Source organism: Oncorhynchus gorbuscha, linkage group LG12, assembly GCF_021184085.1.
Source record: "Oncorhynchus gorbuscha isolate QuinsamMale2020 ecotype Even-year linkage group LG12, OgorEven_v1.0, whole genome shotgun sequence".
NCBI classification, from domain to species: domain Eukaryota; kingdom Metazoa; phylum Chordata; class Actinopteri; order Salmoniformes; family Salmonidae; genus Oncorhynchus; species Oncorhynchus gorbuscha.
In genome coordinates this window covers 25,077,021-25,096,435 of record NC_060184.1, presented here as the reverse complement: position 1 = coordinate 25,096,435, position 19,415 = coordinate 25,077,021, and the positions used below count along the sequence as shown (strand labels likewise).

Sequence of the window (19,415 nt, the reverse complement as noted above, 5' to 3'; positions counted from 1 at the left end):
GACTATGTAGACAGGCCTGTGCTTTTTGGAATGTATTGCTTAGACCCATCACACTGTTTTACGCAATATACATCTCATATCCAACCTTATATGACCAAATATTGGAAGATGGACCCATATATCTAGATAAAGGCCTGATATTAAATCCAAGTCCCTTTTTATTTTGACTCATGTCTTATCTATATGGATTGTTAACTATTTGCTTAAAAGTTAACTGGCCAGTCATTCACAATGATTTAGACATGGATCCTTACAGTAGTTTCCATGGCAACACTCCCCCCATCCGGTGCACATTTCCCTTTTTAACACAATCTGTATCAGACAGTCTCTATCCACAAAGTGGGTTGTTCTGGCCTGGCCGTGGTCGGTCTGTGTTCTGGCCTGGCCGTGGTCGGTCTGTGTTCTGGCAAAATAACTGAGTTACACAAACTCTCCTCCACCAAGGACACAACAGGACATTAGACTGACAGGCACTGAGTCACCATAGCAACGCCATCTGCGAATCCGTTGAGGACAGCACTAATGTATGAGTGATAATAATAGTGCAGAGGACCCTGGGTTTTTAATAAATACAGATCAGTGTTGAGTGCCACGGGGAAAACAAATTAGACCTGCTGCCGATCTCTGTGAATATCATGTTTATGTTCTGGATTGTATTACTGGTTGAGCAGATTGCACACCAAAAATGGAAAACAATTTATACTGTTCTGAACTAGAGTAACGGACAAAAGGACCTAGCTGTCACTTAAAGAAGAAACTGACAATGTCATAAAGTATCATCATATTACCACCAACCTATGGGAATCATCAGTCAGCAGGCAGAAAGAGACACTGCAAACATACAAATTCGTAGGGAAACAGGCTACACGTAATTCCAAAACCTGTTTCAAGAAGAGTATGGCAGAGGTTCTTCAAAGCTTTCTGGTCACAGTTATATTTCACTTCATTGTTGTGGCCACCAGATGGGGCCTTTGAAATCAATTCAAAATGTCACCAAAACCCTCATACTAACATTCCTCACATTTTTAATCCCATGCTGGATTGATACAGTATGTCTAGAAACACTCACATCAATTTGAACAGTCTTGGGAAAATGTTGGTGGAATAAATTCATTGCATACCTCATATTTTAGGAGAGCTTGCACTTCATACAGTCAGAATCTTAGAGATGAATGTATCAACCAACAGCCTATACAATTAATTTTAGCCTGAAGATTAAAAATAGGTATCCACTTTTTTTTACAGCCCCAGAAACCACATGTTCATGTTGCCCATACCAAATATCTAGTCATAACATTTTTTATAACCTTTATTTAACTACGCAAGTCAGATAAGAACACGTTCTTAATTACAATGATGTTAACTGCCTTGTTCAGGGGTAGTACGTCATACTTTTACGTTGCCAGCCGGGATTCGAATCAACAACCTTTCGGTTACTGGCCCAACGGCTCTCAGGCTGGCCCCCTTTTCCTGACTTTAGATATCGGATAAAATATATCCCCTAAACCCGCTTCATCAGCAGCTTCATCAGCAACTTCATCAGCAGCTTCATCAGCAACTTCATCAGCAACTTCATCAGCAGTTATTGACAGTGAAGTGAGAGCAGGGAGTCTGGGTTCGGTTCACTCACATGGAAACTGAACGAGACAGTGGAACATGGGCTGCGTTCAGTACGTGTTTACGTTCTGGTATGTTCGATTGAACGAGAAAGTTGCTGTACTGAACGACCAGTTTAAAAAAGTGCGAGGGGTTGCCTTGTCGAACGCTGTCAACATGGCCATTGCCCTTTAAATACGTATTGCATTGCTTCTAGCCACAACCACCAAACAGGAGCAAACTTCCCTCAAAATATTTTCAATAATTTACAGGAACGTTTTGGGGAAACGTGTTGTTCTGAACAAACCGTTCCGCAACGTAGCAAACGTTCAAGCGAACTGAACGCACCTATGGATGAAGTCTTAATTAAACAGCACACTCGGAAATGTCCGACTTCAAGACAACTGGGAACTCGCAGAAAAAAACATCTCCGACTGGGGGAAAAAATCGTTTTGAACGGTCATCCAATTCGGAATTCCATCTCGGAAACTCAGGCATCTAGAGCTTCGACTTTCCGAACTGACTGACGTCAGAATTGTACCTTCTTTTTTTGAGTTCCCAGTTGTCCTGAAAGCACCAACCATTATGACATTTTACATTACACAGTACGTTTTCGCGGATTAGAGATTCACATTTTCCCCAAAATCTGCCAAATTGCAAAACCGGGAAGTCCCAGGAAATACCGTAAAAAATACAAGTGCCAATTTAAAGTTTAAACCAAGATAAGGTCACTCAATGTTCTCCCAAAATAAGATTGTCGCTGCTTCACATTGCCTTCTTGGCTGCGCAACTGTATAACGATTTCACAGCAAGTGAAACTGTGATTTAGTAATGATAGAGTAACTTTGATCTCAAATGACATTGTGAATTTCAAAAGGCCGTTCAACATTCAGAGCGTTATGTTCCTCAATTAATTAATCACATTTCACCAGTAAGCCTAGGATATCTCGACACAGAGCGCACCCCGGCACAGCATTGTCGAATCATATAAACCTTGTAACGGCATTTAAACAAAAGTCAAATGGCCAAAGTTCCTAAACTTGCTAGATAACCTCCATCGAATGACATATCTACTATTTGGTTATACAGATGGTATATCAGATCATGAATAACGGGGAGATGGAAAGCAAATTGTTTAAATATCAAGGTATTTTAACGGGGACTAACCCGTAAAATAAATATCCATATATACTCTCATATAGTTTGTAGATCACACATTCTCCACCGGAGCTCTCATATCGGCAACAATACGAGACAGCGCAGAGAAGCAGGGGACATGTTATAGCGGTGTTTTGACATGCATAGCCCAGACGTGCTTTGATAATGCAACCTATGGATTACAGAATAAAGTTACGAATTTTCATGCGAGACAGGAGTCAAGATTTTGCGTTTTTAGTGGGATTGGGACGATAAGAAAATAGCCTAGGGTATATGTATGGCTACTACGTGAGTCAATAGATAAATAATACACTTGATTTAGGCTACATTATTGCATGCTAAATGTTGGGTGCGGGTACAGCGGAGGTAAACCCAGGCACTGAGTGATGATAAGAGAGGTTGTATCTCTGGATAAACTGGTTATAATGGGTGAGGTCACTGCATGTGTGGGAGGTGGGACAAAGGAGGTATCAGAGGTATAATGAGTGGAACTAGGGGCTCCATTGTAAACTAAAACAATAACTAACCTGAACAACAGTATACAAGGCATATTGACATATGAGAGAGACATACAGCAAGGCATAAAGTAACCACAGGTGTTGATTTGGAGAGCTAGCTAAGACAACAACGGGTGAGACAACAACAGCTAATCAGCTAAAACAACAACAGGTCAAATGGAAATGAATGGGCAGACAGGGTCGGTTAACTACACAGAGAGCCTGAGTTTGCAGCTGGGGCCAACAGATAAACAAAATAATAATAACAAATAAATAAATAAAACAGAATAGAGTACTGTGATTAATGGACAGTCCAGCGGGCATCAGCTATGTAGCCAAGTGATCATAGGGCCCAGGGGGCAACAATAGATGAGACAGGGAAGCCGCGGAGTAGTCTTTGCTACGCTAGCATGCGGGCGACACAGCGTTTAAAGTTAGTAGCCCGGGGCTAGTAGAAGCGTCTGCTCCCACGTCCGACGGAGGCCGGTTGAAGGCACAGTGGATGGAGTATTCATCGGCAGACCTGTCATGGTGGTGTGGCAGGGCGCCGTGTCGACTAAGGATCCAAGCCAGATGGCGAAAGAGGTATTGTAGTTGTAGTAATTTAGTTTTCTATCTGGGAGATGCGCCTGGCTCACGGCTAACTGGTGCTAGCTTCGGGGCACTATAGGCACTCGGTAGCAGCGGTGATCCGGTGCCAAGGTCCAGAGCTTACGGCAAGGATCCGGTGGAGTAGTGTGTTCTAGCCGTGTTTGGGTGGAGTCCGGTGGAGTAGTGTGTTCTAGCCGTGTTTGGGTGGAGTCCGGGTGAACAACTGAGTAGGCCGGGAGGTGAGCCTCAGGGATAGCTTCGGTACTGGGTAACTCGGTGGGTGCTAGCTAGCTGTGAAGATCAGGAGAATGGTCCAGGGATTACGGCAGGAATCCGGCGTTGTAGTGGAAACAGTCTGTTACTGGTAGGCTGGCGAGTATTATCCAAGCTAAAAAAAAGGGCTGGTACCTGTGCAGAAGGTAAAGGCCGCTAGCAGTGGCTAACAATGACTAAATAGCTTGTAGCTAATTAGCTTCTGATGGCTAGGTGGTTCTTGCTATAAGGTCTAGAAATTAAAAATAATAGCAGATCCGTATCACATTGGGTGAGGCAGGTTACCGGAAAGTATAATTGAACTAAAATGGAGAAGAGAATTAAAATAAAATTGAAATATATACAAAAATAGATGAAAAAATACAAAAGTACACGAGAGGACAAACAAAACACGTCTGCACTGCTACGCCATCTTGGATGATATGTTGGTCACAGGGGTGTGGATCAGAAAACCAGTCAGTATCTGGTGTGACCACCATTTGCCTCATGCATCGCCACACATCTGCTTCACATAGAGTTGATCAGGCTGTTGATTGTGGCCTGTGGAATGTTGTCCCACTCCTCTTCAATGGCTGTGTGAAGTTGCTGGATATTGGCTGGAACTGGAACACGCTGTCGTACACGTAAATCCGGAGCATCTCAAACATGCTCAACGGGTGACATGTCTGGTGAGTATACAGGTCATGGAAGAACTGTGACATTTTCAGCTTCCAGGAATTGTGCAAAGATCATAAAATGCCATTGTGTTTGTTGTCAGTAGCTTATGCCCGCTGTCACAAACCCAGCTTGTAGCCCTTATTAACAAAGAGGGAGACAACGTGGAGATAAGGAATAACAAAACATGTATTTATTAAATAAAGTAAACCATATACAATTAACAATGGTGAGTGTAGTCATTAGTGTAAGTGAGTGGTTGCGTGCATAGATGGTGAAAATGAGGGGTGTTGAGAGGTGCAAAAAAACAAGCCAGAACAAAAAATACAATGTGTCTGCGTGGAGAGAGTCTCCTCAATGAATGAGGGAAAGGTGCATTTATACCCGGGAAACAGCTGAGCCCAGGCGTGTCCCATTTCGCTGATGACCCTCCCAGCTCCGCCCACCTACATCCTATTAAGGAAAACAAGAGCAAAGAGAAAGAATTCAGCAAACAGAGTGGGAGGGGCGTCACACTGCCCATACCATAACCCCACTGGCACACTGTTCACAATGTTGACATCAGCAAACCGCTCGCCCACACACAACGCCATACACACTGTCTGCCATCTGACCGGTACAGTTGAAACCAGGATTCATCCATGAAGAGCACCCTGTTGTGTATTTTGTGGAATTGCATTAGTGAGACATTGGGAAAATGTTGTAATTTCCCAGGTCCTGTAATTGTATTTCTTCAGGAAATGTGAAGTGGTCCCGGGACAGTCCCAGGATACCATCTACCCGTGTTAATCCCTATCACAGAATCTTCCCCGCTATTGAACGGACAAGTTTACTGTTTCTAACGCAAGAAAGAGGAGAGCCCTCTTGTCAGATGTCGCATTTATTTTGGAAGATTGTAAAATATGACTTTTTTTCCCAAGACAGAATAAATATTTTGTTTTTGGTGATAAAACATGCTTTGTTTAGTTACTTTTTCCTCAACTTGTTTCTCCAACTTTATAGCAAGTCAAGATAGCGTACACTAGCTCAAAGTCAGGCTAGTTTGAAGATACCACTGTAGCTAGCAACCTCCGCCAAATAATAATCAAAAACAAACATCATTACCATCACAATAAACCTCAACAGGAGGCAACAGTCAAAATATAATTGGCTTAACAGCCATTGTGTATTATTTAACATTACTATTAAAATAGTACTCACTCTTAGGAATGGGTAACTGTTAACAAGTTATACACCAAGTTCAAACCATTAAAAAACACATTCCTAATATTGAGTTGCACCCCCTCTTTTGCAGTCAGAACAGCCTCAATTCGTCAGGGCATGGACTCCACAAGGTGTCGGAAGCATTCCATAAGAATGCTGGCCCATGTTGTACTTCAATGCAGTTCAATGCAATTGTCAAGTTGGCTGGATGTCCTGGGTGGTGGACCATTGTTGATACACACGGGAAACTGTTGAGCGTGAAAAACCCAGTAGCGTTGCAGTTCTTGACACAAACCGTTGCGCCTGGCACCTACTACCATACCCCATTCAAATGCATTTCAATCTTTGTCTTGACCATTCCCCCTCTGAATGGCATACATACACAATCCATGTCTCAATTATCTCAAGGCTTAGAAATCCTTCTTTAAAACCTCTCTGGGATCGTTCGGGACGCTAGCGCCCCACCTCACCAACAGCCAGTGAAGTTGCAGGGCGCCAAATTCAAAACAACAGAAATCTCATAATTAAAATTCCTCAACCATACGAGTATTTTACACAATTTTAAAGATAAACTTCTCGTTAATCCAACCACAGAGTCCGATTTCAAAAAGGCTTTTCGGCGAAAGCAGAACATATTATTATGTTAGGTCAGCAACTAGTCACAGAAAGCATTCAGCCATTTTCCAACCAAAGAAAGGTGTCACAAAAAGCAGAAATATAGATAAAATTAATCACTAACCTTTGACGGTCTTCATCAGATGACACTCCCAGGACTCAATGTTACACAATACATGTATGTTTTGTTCGATCAAGATCATATTTATATCCAAAAACCTCAGTTTACATTGGCGCCATGTTCAGAAATACCTCCAAAACATCCAGAGAAATTGCAGAGAGCCACATCAAATAACATAAATACCCATCATAAACTTTGATGAAAGATACATGTTTTATATAGAATTAAAGATAAGCTTGTTCTTAATGCAACCACTGTGTCAGATTTCAAAAAAGCTTTACAGCAAAAGCACAATATTCAATAATCTGAGAACAGCGTTCAGCCACAAAAGCAAGCCATAGTGTGGAGTCAACAAAAGTCATAAATAGCATTATAAATCTTTACCTACCTTTGCTGATCTTCATCGGAATGCACTCCCAGGACTCCCACTTCCACAAGAAATGTTTGTTTTGTTCGATTACGTCCATATTTATGTCCAAATACCTCCGTTTTGTTCGCACGTTTAGTTCACTATTCCAAAGGCACAATGCGCGAGCGCAAAATCCAGATGAAAAGTCAAAAGAGTTCCATTACAGTTTGTATAAACATGTCAAACGATGTTTACAATCATCCTTAGGGTCTTTTTACAATAAATCTTCAATAATATTCCAACCGGACAATAGCGTATTCATTACAGAGGAAAAAGAAGGAACGGCGCGCCCGCATGACCTCGCAGTAACCAACTGATTGGTCTCAGCCTAGTCCACTTGTTGAAACAGCTCTTATTCGACACCCTTCCTCAAACTTTCTAAAGGTGGCTGACATCTGCTGGAAGCCTTGTGAAGTGCAATCTGGCCCCATAGACACAACATATTGGATAGGCAATCACTTAAATGAAACCTCAGAATTCCCACTTCCTGGTTGTATTTGTCTCAGGTTTTCGCCTGCCAAATGAGTTCTGTTATACTCACAGACATCATTCAAACAGTTTTAGAAATTTCAAAGTGTTTGCTATCCAATAACATTAATAATATAAATATATTAGCATCTGGGACAGAGTGTCATGCAGGTGAATGAGGACCCAAAAGCGACTTGGCGAAAACAGAGTCTTTAATCCAGAAAAGTAATTCTACAAACATAAGACATAATTCCACTCGTAATGACGAGAACAGACTGGAGACTCGATCAAGAACTGCAGGTTGCCTCGGGAAGGCACTTGAACCTAGCAGACTCAGACACCTGCTCTCCACGCAGCATCTGAGGGAAACACGACACGACAGGGCGATACACAGACACAGCACGGTGAACAATAGACAAGGATCCGACAGGGCAGGAACGGAAAACAAGGAGAGAAATAGGGACTCTAATCAGGGAAAAGGATCGGGAACAGGTGTGGGAAGACTAAATGATTGATTAGGGGAATAGGAACAGCTGGGAGCAGGAACGGAACGATAGAGAGAAGAGAGAGAGGAAGGGAGAGAGAAAAAGGGGAACGAACCTAAAAAGACCAGCAGGGGAAAATGAACAGAGGAAAAGCAAAATGACAAGACAATCTAAGACAAAACATGACAGTACCCCCACTCACCGAGCGCCTCCTGGCGCACTCGAGGAGGAATCCTGGCGGCAACGGAGGAAATCATCAATGAGTGAACGGTCCAGCACGTCCCGAGACGGAACCCAACTCCTCTCCTCAGGACCGTAACCCTCCCAATCCACTAAGTATTGGTGACCCCGTCCCGAGAACGCATGTCCATGATCCTACGTACCTTGTAAATAGGTGCGCTCTCGACAAGGACAGGAGGGGGAGGGAAGACGAACGGGGGTGCGAAGAAAGGGCTTGACACAGGAGACATGGAAGACAGGATGGACGCGACGAAGATGTCGCGGAAGAAGCAGTCGCACAGCGACAGGATTGACGACCTGGGAGACACGGAACGGACCAATGAACCGCGGAGTCAACTTACGAGAAGCTGTCATAAGAGGAAGGTTGCGAGTGGAAAGCCACACTCTCTGGCCGCAACAATACCTAGGACTCTTAATCCTGCGTTTATTGGCGGCTCTCACAGTCTGTGCCCTGTAACGGCAAAGTGCAGACCTCACCCTCCTCCAGGTGCGCTCACAACGTTGGACAAACGCTTGAGCGGAGGGAACGCTGGACTCGGCAAGCTGGGATGAGAACAGAGGAGGCTGGTAACCCAGACTACTCTGAAACGGAGATAACCCGGTAGCAGACGAAGGAAGCGAGTTGTGAGCGTATTCTGCCCAGGGGAGCTGTTCTGCCCAAGACGCAGGGTTTCTGAAAGAAAGGCTGAGTAGTATGCGACCAATCGTCTGATTGGCCCTCTCTGCTTGACCGTTAGACTGGGGATGAAACCCGGAAGAGAGACTGACGGACGCACCAATCAAACGACAGAACTCCCTCCAAAACTGTGACGTGAATTGCGGGCCTCTGTCTGAAACGGCGTCTAACGGGAGGCCATGAATTCTGAACACATTCTCGATGATGATTTGTGCCGTCTCCTTAGCGGAAGGAAGTTTAGCGAGGGGAATGAAATGTGCCGCCTTAGAGAACCTATCGACAACCGTAAGAATCACAGTCTTCCCCGCAGACAAAGGCAGACCGGTAATGAAGTCTAGGGCGATGTGAGACCATGGTCGAGAAGGAATGGGGAGCGGTCTGAGACGACCGGCAGGAGGAGAGTTACCCGACTTAGTCTGCGCGCAGTCCGAACAAGCAGCCACGAAACGGCGCGTGTCACGCTCCTGAGTCGGCCACCAAAAGCACTGGCGAATAGACGCAAGAGTGCCTCGAACACCGGGATGACCAGCAAACTTGGCAGAGTGAGCCCACTGAAGAACAGCCAGACGAGTGGAAACAGGAACGAAAAGGAGGTTACTAGGACAAGCGCGGCGACGCAGTGTGCGTGAGTGCTTGCTTAACCTGTCTTTCAATTCCCCAGACTGTCAACCCGACAACACGCCCATAAGGAAGAATCCCCTCGGGATCAGTAGAAGCCACAGAAGAACTAAACAGACGGGATAAGGCATCAGGCTTGGTGTTTTTGCTACCCGGACGGTAAGAAATCACAAACTCGAAACGAGCGAAAAACAACGCCCAACGAGCTTGACGGGCATTAAGTCGTTTGGCAGAACGGATGTACTCAAGGTTCTTATGGTCTGTCCAAACGACAAAAGGAACGGTCGCCCCCTCCAACCACTGTCGCCATTCGCCTAGGGCTAAGCGGATGGCGAGCAGTTCGCGGTTACCCACATCATAGTTGCGTTCAGATGGCGACAGGCGATGAGAAAAATAAGCGCAAGGATGAACCTTATCGTCAGACTGGAAGCGCTGGGATAGAATGGCTCCCACGCCTACCTCTGAAGCGTCAACCTCGACAATGAATTGTCTAGTGACGTCAGGAGTAACGAGGATAGGAGCGGACGTAAAACGTTCTTTTAGAAGATCAAAAGCTCCCTGGGCGGAACCGGACCACTTAAAACACGTCTTGACAGAAGTAAGAGCTGTGAGAGGGGCAGCAACTTGACCGAAATTACGAATGAAACGCCGATAGAAATTAGCGAAACCTAAAAAGCGCTGCAACTCGACACACGTGACCTTGGAACGGGCCAATCACTGACAGCTTGGACCTTAGCGGAATCCATCTGAATGCCTTCAGCGGAAATAACGGAACCGAGAAAAGTAACGGAGGAGACATGAAAAGAGCACTTCTCAGCCTTCACGTAGAGACAATTCTCTAAAAGGCGCTGTAGAACACGTCGAACGTGCTGAACATGAATCTCGAGTGACGGTGAAAAAATCAGGATATCGTCAAGATAGACAAAAACAAAGATGTTCAGCATGTCTCTCAGAACATCATTAACTAATGCCTGAAAAACAGCTGGCGCATTGGCGAGACCAAACGGCAGAACCCGGTACTCAAAATGCCCTAACGGAGTGTTAAACGCCGTTTTCCACTCGTCCCCCTCTCTGATGCGCACGAGATGGTAAGCGTTACGAAGGTCCAACTTAGTAAAGCACCTGGCTCCCTGCAGAATCTCGAAGGCTGATGACATAAGGGGAAGCGGATAACGATTCTTAACCGTTATGTCATTCAGCCCTCGATAATCCACGCAGGGGCGCAGAGTACCGTCCTTTTTCTTAACAAAAAGAACCCCGCCCCGGCCGGAGAGGAAGAAGGCACTATGGTACCGGCGTCAAGAGACACAGATAAATAATCCTCGAGAGCCTTACGTTCGGGAGCCGACAGAGAGTATAGTCTACCCCGAGGGGGAGTGGTCCCCGGAAGGAGATCAATACTACAATCATACGACCGGTGAGGAGGAAGGGAGTTGGCTCGGGACCGACTGAAGACCGTGCGCAGATCATGATATTCCTCCGGCACTCCTGTCAAATCGCCAGGTTCCTCCTGAGAAGTGGGGACAGAAGAAATGGGAGGGATGGCAGACATTAAACACTTCACATGACAAGAAACGTTCCAGGATAGGATAGAATTACTAGACCAATTAATAGAAGGATTATGACATACTAGCCAGGGATGACCCAAAACAACAGGTGTAAAAGGTGAACGAAAAATCAAAAAAGAAATAGTCTCACTGTGGTTACCAGATACTGTGAGAGTTAAAGGTAGTGTCTCAAATCTGATACTGGGAAGATGACTACCATCTAAGGCAAACATGGGCGTAGGCTTGTCTAACTGTCTGAAAGGAATGTCATGTTTCCGAGCCCATGCTTCGTCCATGAAACAACCCTCAGCCCCGAGTCAATCAAGGCACTGCATGTAGCACCCGAACCGGTCCAGCGTAGATGGACCGACATAGTAGTACAGGATCTAGATGAAGAGACCTGAGTAGTAGCGCTCACCAGTAGCCCTCCGCTTACTGATGAGCTCTGGCCTTTACTGGACATGAATTGACAAAATGTCCATCAAATCCGCAATAGAGGCACAGGCGGTTGGTGATCCTCCGTTCCCTCTCCTTAGTCGAGATGCGAATACCTCCCAGCTGCATGGGCTCAGTCTCTGAGCCAGAGGAGGGAGATGGTTGCGATGCGGAGCAGGGAAACACCGTTGACGCGAGCTCTCTTCCACGAGCTTGGTGACGAAGATCTACCCGTCGTTCTATGCGGATGGCGAGAGCAATCAAAGAGTCCACACTGGCGGGAACCTCCCGAGAGAGAATCTCATCTTTGACCACTGCGTGGAGTCCCTCCAGAAAACGAACGAGCAGCGCCGGCTCGTTCCAGTCACTAGAGGCAGCAAGAGTGCGAAACTCTATAGAGTAATCCGTTATGGATCGATCACCTTGGCATAGGGAAGCCAGGGCCCTAGAAGCCTCCCTACCAAAAACTGAACGGTCAAAAACCCGAATCATCTCCTCCTTAAAGTTCTGGTAATTGTTTGAACAATCAGCCCTTGCCTCCCAGATAGCTGTGCCCCACTCTCGAGCCCGGCCAGTAAGGAGTGAAATGATGTAAGCAACCCGAGCTCTCTCGCTAGAGTATGTGTTGGGTTGGAGAGAGAACACAATATCACACTGGGTGAGAAAGGAGCGGCACTCCGTGGGCTGCCCGGAGTAGCAAGGTGGGTTATTAACCCTAGGTTCCGGAGGCTCGGCAGGCCAGGAAGTAACAGGTGGCACGAGACGAAGACTCTGGAACTGTCCAGAGAGGTCGGAAACCTGAGCGGACAGGTTCTCCACGGCATGGCGAGCAGCAGACAATTCCTGCTCGTGTCTGCTGAGCATGGCTCCTTGGATCTCGACGGCAGTGTTACGAACGTCTGTAGTCGCTGGGTCCATTCTTTGGTCGGATCCTTCTGTCATGCAGGTGAATGAGGACCCAAAAGCGACTTGGCGAAAACAGAGTCTTTAATCCAGAAAAGTAATTCTACAAACATAAGACATAATTCCACTCGTAATGACGAGAACAGACTGGAGACTCGATCAAGAACTGCAGGTTGCCTCGGGAAGGCACTTGAACCTAGCAGACTCAGACACCTGCTCTCCACGCAGCATCTGAGGGAAACACGACACGACAGGGCGATACACAGACACAGCACGGTGAACAATAGACAAGGATCCGACAGGGCAGGAACGGAAAACAAGGAGAGAAATAGGGACTCTAATCAGGGAAAAGGATCGGGAACAGGTGTGGGAAGACTAAATGATTGATTAGGGGAATAGGAACAGCTGGGAGCAGGAACGGAACGATAGAGAGAAGAGAGAGAGGAAGGGAGAGAGAAAAAGGGGAACGAACCTAAAAAGACCAGCAGGGGGAAAATGAACAGAGGAAAAGCAAAATGACAAGACAATCTAAGACAAAACATGACACAGAGTAGCAGGCAGTTTACTCTGGGCACCTTATTCATCCATGCTACTCAATACTGCCCCCCTGCCACCAAGAAGTTTTTAACCTGTCTCCTCCCCTTCATCTACACTGATTAAACTGGATTTAACAAGTGACGTCAATAAGGGATCATAGTTTTCACCTGGATTCACCTGGTCAGTCTATGTCATGGACAGAGCAGGTGTCCTTATTAATGATTTGTACACTCAGTGTGCTGTGTCTTCAGAATGTATTCAGACCCCTACACCTTTTCAACATTTTGTTACATTACAGCCTTATTCCAAAATTGATTCAAATAAAGTCTACACACAATACCCCATAATAACAAAGCAAAAACAGGTTTTTAGAAATGTTCAAAAATGTATTAAAAATAAAAAACAGAAACACCTTATTTACATAAGTACTCAGAACCTTTGCTATGAGACTCGAAATTGATCTCAGGTGCATCCTGTTTCCATTGATCATCCTTCAGGTGTTTCTCCAACTTGATTGGAGTCTTCCTGTGGTAAAGTTAATTGATTGTTCATGATTTTGAAAGTCGCACACACACACCTGTCAATATAAGGCCCCACAGTTGATAGTGCATGTCAGAGCAAGAATCAAGCCATGAGGTCGAAGTAATTGTTCGTAGAGCTCAGAGATAGGATTGTGTCGATGCACAGGGTACCAAAACATTTCTGCAGCATTGAAGGTCCCCAAGAACACAGTGGCCTCCATCATTCTTAAATGGAAGAAGTTTGGAACCACCAAGACTCTTCCTAGAGCTTGCTGCCCAGCCAAACAGAGCAATCGAGGGAGAAGGGTCTCGGTAAGGGGGGTGTCCAAGAACCTGATGGTCACTGACAGAGCTCCTCTGTGGAGATGGGAGAACCTTCCAGAAGGACAACCATCTCTGCAGTACTCCCCCAATCAGGCCTTTATGATAGAGTAGCCAGACGGAAGCCACTCCTCAGTAAAAGGCACATGACAATCTGCTTGGAGTTTGCCAAAAGGTGCCTAAAGACTATCAGACTATGAGAAACAAGATTATCTGGTCTGATGAAACCAAGATTAAACTTCTTGGCCTGAAGCCAAGCGTAATATCTGAAGGAAACCTTGTACCATCCCTACTGTGAAACAAGGTGGTGGCAGCATCATGATGTGGGAATATTTTTCAGCGGCAGGGCATGGGAGACTAATAAATATGAACGGAGCAAAGTACAGAGAGATCCTTGATGAAAACCTGCTCCAGAGCGCTCAGGACCTCAGACTGAGGCGAAGGTTCACCTTATAGCAGGATAACGACCCTAAGCACACAGGCAAGACAACACAGGAGTGGCTTCAGGACAAGTCTCTGAATTTCCTTGAGTGGCCCAGCCAGAGTGCGGACGTGAACCCGATCGCACATCTCTGGAGAGACCTGAAAATAGCTGTGCAGCAACGCTCCCCATCCAACCTGACAGAGTTTGAGACAATCTGCAGAGAAGAATGGGAGAAACTCCCCAAATAATCAAAGGTATTTACAAAGCCCTTTTTACATCAGCCGATGTCACAAAGTGCTATACAGAAAGCCAGCCTAAAACCCCAAACAGCAAGCAATGCAGATGTAGAAGCACGGTGGCTAGGAAAAACTCCCTAGAACGGCAGGAACCTAGGAAGAAACCTAGAGAGGAATCAGGCTCTGAGGGGTGGCCAGTACTCTTCTGGATGTGCCCGGTGGAGATTATAACAGTACATGGCCAAGATGTTCAAATATTCATAGATGACCAGCAGGGTCAAATAATAATAATAATCACAGTGGTTGTAGAGGGTGCAACAGGTCAGCACCTCAGGAGTATATGTATATTCAGAGTTTGAGACAGCAGGTGTGGTAGAGAGAGAGTCAAAAACAGCAGGTCTGGCACAAGGTAGCACATCCGGTGAACATGTCAGGGTTCCATAGCCGCGGGCAGAACAGGTGAAACTGGAGCAGCAGCACGACCAGGTGGACTGGGGACAGTAAGGAGTCATCAGGCCAGGTAGTCCTAAGGCATGGTCCTAGGGCTCATGTTCTCTGGGAGGGAGAGGGAGAGAACTAAATGGAGCATACTCAAATTCACACAGGACACCGGATAAGACAGGAGAATTACACCAGATATAACAGCCTAACCGTGGACACAAACTATTGCAGCATAGATACTGGAGACTGAGACAGGAAGGGTCGGGAGACACAGTGGCCCCGTACGATGATACCCCTGGACAGGGCCAACCAAGCAGGATATAACCCCACCCATTTTGCCAAAGCACAGCCCTCACACCATTAGAGGGATATCCACAAACCACCAACGTACTACCCTGAGACAAGGCTGAGTATGGCCCACGAGGATCTCCCCCACGGCACGAACCCGGACAGTGACTCAACCCACTCAAGTGATGCACCCCTCCTAGGGACGGCATGGAAGAGCACTAGTAAGCCATTGACTCAGCCCCCGTAATAGGGTCAGAGGCAGATAATCCCAGTGGAGAGAGGGGAACCGGCCAGCCAGAGACAGCAACGGCAGTTTGTCGCTACAGGGCCTTTCCCTTCACCTTCGCACCCCTCGGCCAGACTACACTCAATCATAGGATCTACTGAAGAGATGAGTCTTCAATAAAGACAAAGGTCGAGACAGAGTCTGCGTCTCTCACATGGATAGGCAGACCATTCCATAACAATTGAGCTTCAAGGGACAATAAGGACAGTAGCATACATCTTGTGACTGTGGCATACGTGTAGGTACGTACGGCAGGAACAAATTGGAGAGACAGTTAGGAGCAAGCCCATGTAATGCTTTGTAGGTTAGCAGTAAAACCTTGAAATTAGCCCTTGCCTTAACAGGAAGCCAGTGTAGGGAGGCTAACAATGGAGTAATATGATCAAATTTTTTGGTTCTAGTCAAGATTCTAGCAGCCATATTTAGCACTAACGGAAGTTTATTTAGTGCTTTATCCGGGTAGCCGGAAAGTAGAACATTGCAGTAGTCTAATCTAGAAGTGACAAAAGCATGGATTAGCTTTTCTGCATCATTTTAGGACAACAATTCTGATTGTTTTCAATGTTACGAAGATGGAAAAAAGCTGTCCTTGAAATATTCAATGTTTGTCAAACGAGAGATCAGGAACCAGAGTAACGTCGGTCTTTCAGTGTTATTTGAGACGACTGTACAACCAAGATTAATTGTCTGTCAGGTTTCAGGTAAGACCCAACTGCAGACTGTGTAGAAGTACATTTTTTTTATTGTAACAAGAGGGGTAGGCAAACGACAGGTCAAGGCAAGCAAGGGTCGATAATCCAGAGTAGGAGCAAAGGTACAGGACCGCAGGCATGCTCAGTCAGAGTGGTCAGGCAGGTGGGCTCGGAGTCAAAACCAGGAGGGCGAGAAACGCGAGACTGGAAAAAGCAGGCGCTGAGACACAAAATACTTGTAGGCTTGACCAAACAAGACGAACTGGCACAGACAGACAGAAAACATAGGTATAAAAAAACAGGGTATAAGTGGGGAAGAAGGGCAGAACCTGGAGGGGGTGGAGACAAGGACAAGGACAGGTGAAACAGATCAGGGCGTGACATTGTCAGATCCAACAAAGATCTCTGTTTCTTGGGACCTAGAACTAGCATCTCTGTTTTGTCCAAGTTTAAAAGTGAAACATTTTCCGCCATCCACATACTTGTCTGAAACACAGGCTTCCAGGAAGGGCAATTTTGGGGCTTTTACCATGTTTCATAGAAATGTACAGCTGTGTATCATCCGCATAGTAGTGAAAGTTAACATTATGTTTCCGAATGACACCACCAAGATGTAAAAACAATAGTGGTCCTAAAACGAAACCTTGAGAAACACCGAAACGTACAATTGATTTGTCAGAGGACATACCATCCACAGAGACAAGCTGATATCTTTCCGACATATAAGATCTAAACCAGGCCAGAACTTGTCCATGTAGACCAATTAGGGTTTCCAATCTCCCCAAAAGAATGTGGTGATTGATGGTGTCAAAAGCAGCACTAAGGTCTAGGAGCACAAGGACAGATGCAGAGTTTTGGTCTGACGCCATTAAAAGGTCATTTACCACCTTCATGAGTGCAGTCTCGGTGCTATGATGGGGTCTAAAACCAGACTGAAGCCTTTTGTATACATTGTTTGTCTTCAGGAAGGCAGTGAGATGCTGCTTTTTATTTAACATTTGAGAGGAATGTGAGATACGATATAGGCTGATAGTTAAAAAAGAAAAACAATTCTGGGTTAAGGTTTGGCTTTTTCAAGAGAGGCTTTATTACTGCCACTTTTAGTTCCTCAGTTAGGTGGTTAACCTATTTTTGTACTCTGACGTCCTTGGGTAGGTGGAGGAATTCTAGGAATTCTTGGACGGCTTTTGATTATCCTTGGTTGAGGTCTATGCAGATTATTTGTTGCGATTGCAAATGTAATAAGATGGTGGTCCAATAGATCAGGATTATGAGGAAAGGTATTAAGATCCACAATATTTATTCCACTGGACAAAACTAGGTCCCGGGTATGACTGTGGCAGTGAGTAGTTCCGGAGACATGTTGGACATCGATGATGCCTCTGAAAGCCTTTTGGAGTGGGTCTGTGGACTTTTCCATGCAAATATTAAAGTCAACAAAAATTTGAATATTATCTGCCATGACTACAAGGTTTGATAGGAATTCAGGGAACTCAGTCAGGAACGCTGTATACAGCCCAGGAAGCCTGTAAACAGTATCTATAAAAAGTGATTGAGTCGGCTGCATAGATTTCATGACTAGAAGCTCAAAAGACAAAAAGACTGTCTTTTTTTTGTGAAAATTGAAATTTGCTATCAGAAATATTAGCAACACCTCCGCCTTTGCGGAATGTGTGGGGGATATGGTCACTATTGTAACCAGGAGGAGGGGCCTAATTTAACACAGTAAATTCATCAAGCTTAAGTGTGTTTCAATCAGGCCAATCCCATCAAGATTATGATTAGTGATTAGTTAATTGACTATAACTGCCTTGGAAGTGAGGGATCAAACATTAAGTTGCCCTATTTTGAGATGTGAGATATCACAATCTCTTTCAATAATGATAGGAAAGGAGGACTTTATTCCAGTGAGATTGCTAAAGCAAACACCGCCATGTTTAGTTTTGCCCAACCTAGATCAAGGCACAGACACGGTCTCAATGGGGATACAGACTATGCTAGTGGCAGACTCCACTAAGCTGGCAGGCTGGCTGACAACCTGCTGCCTGGCATGCACCCTATGTCACTGTGGAGCAAGAGGTGTCTCGTTCTAAATGTTAAAATAGGGAACAGTTGTCTAACTTTTTCTTTGCTTTGGGGAGGGTTGTGTTTTTTTCTCCCTCCCTGATTTACATTCATCCTTTGCAGATAGTTTTTTAAAAATTGGGCAAAGGGGAGGGTGGTATATTTTTTCTCTGGTTTACATTTGACCATTTGCAGGTTTTACTACATAATTTATTCCATCCTAGGCAAATGTCCTCATCTGCTTGCCTTGTATGAGCCTTCCCTATAAAAGTGTTTTGGTACATCCTTAGGCACTATACCTTTCCACACACTAACTATACCACAGATCAATATAGCTCACCAGTCTAACTTCTGTATCTTTCCTGCCCTCTTTCCACCATTCATCAGTGGTGTAAAAAGTACTTACGTAAAAATACTTTAAAGTAGGGCCTCCCGAGTGGTGCAGCGGTCTAAGGCACTGCAGTGCTTGAGGCATCACTACAGACCTGGGTTTGATCCCAGGCTGTGTCACAACTGGTCATGACCGGATGTCCCATAGGGCGGTGCACAATTGGCCCAGCGTCACCTGGGTTAGGGGAGGGTTTGGCCCGGGGGGCTTTACTTGGCTCATTGCGCTCTAGCAACTCCTTGTGGCAGGCTAGGCGCCTGCAGGCTGACTTCGGTCGTCAGTTGAATGGTGCAACTGGCTCCCTGGTTAAGCGAGTGGGTGTTAAAAGGTGTGGTTTCGCGGGACATGTTTCTAAGGAAGCATGACTCGACCTTTGCCTCTCCTGAGCTTGTTGGGGAGTTGCAGCGATGAGACAAGATCGTAATCACGAAAAAGGGGTAACATTTTATTATAAGACACAGTGGCAAAATAAATTCCACCACACCTTTGTTTCATCACAATACCGGAGAGCAACATCTGTCCAGTGAAGTCCACAAAGCATTTTGCATGTAACAAACAGTTTCATGACCTACAGCATGGTCAAGCAGGTTAATGTTTCGGACTACTAAACAACCATTGACTTAGAAACATGGTGAGTTACCACAAGTGGAAAATAAAACAGGTGCTGCCTGCACTATTCCAGGAACATTTCAACATCATCAAATCACCTGCACTTAGTTTAATACGAT

The 19,415-nt window shown here is 45.4% G+C and overlaps 1 protein-coding gene across 1 annotated transcript in view; it reads right to left on the bottom strand.

Moving 5' to 3' along the window:
* Nucleotides 1–4,961: 4,961 nt before the first annotated feature.
* LOC123990760 (headcase protein homolog) overlaps nucleotides 4,962–19,415 on the bottom strand; it is a 35,874-nt gene continuing 21,420 nt past the window's right edge. Inside the window, exon 4 of the mRNA XM_046291593.1 lies at nucleotides 4,962–5,222. Coding sequence (XP_046147549.1) covers nucleotides 5,148–5,222 — 75 coding nt within the window. The 3' untranslated portion in view covers nucleotides 4,962–5,147. The remainder of the gene's footprint in view (nucleotides 5,223–19,415) is intronic.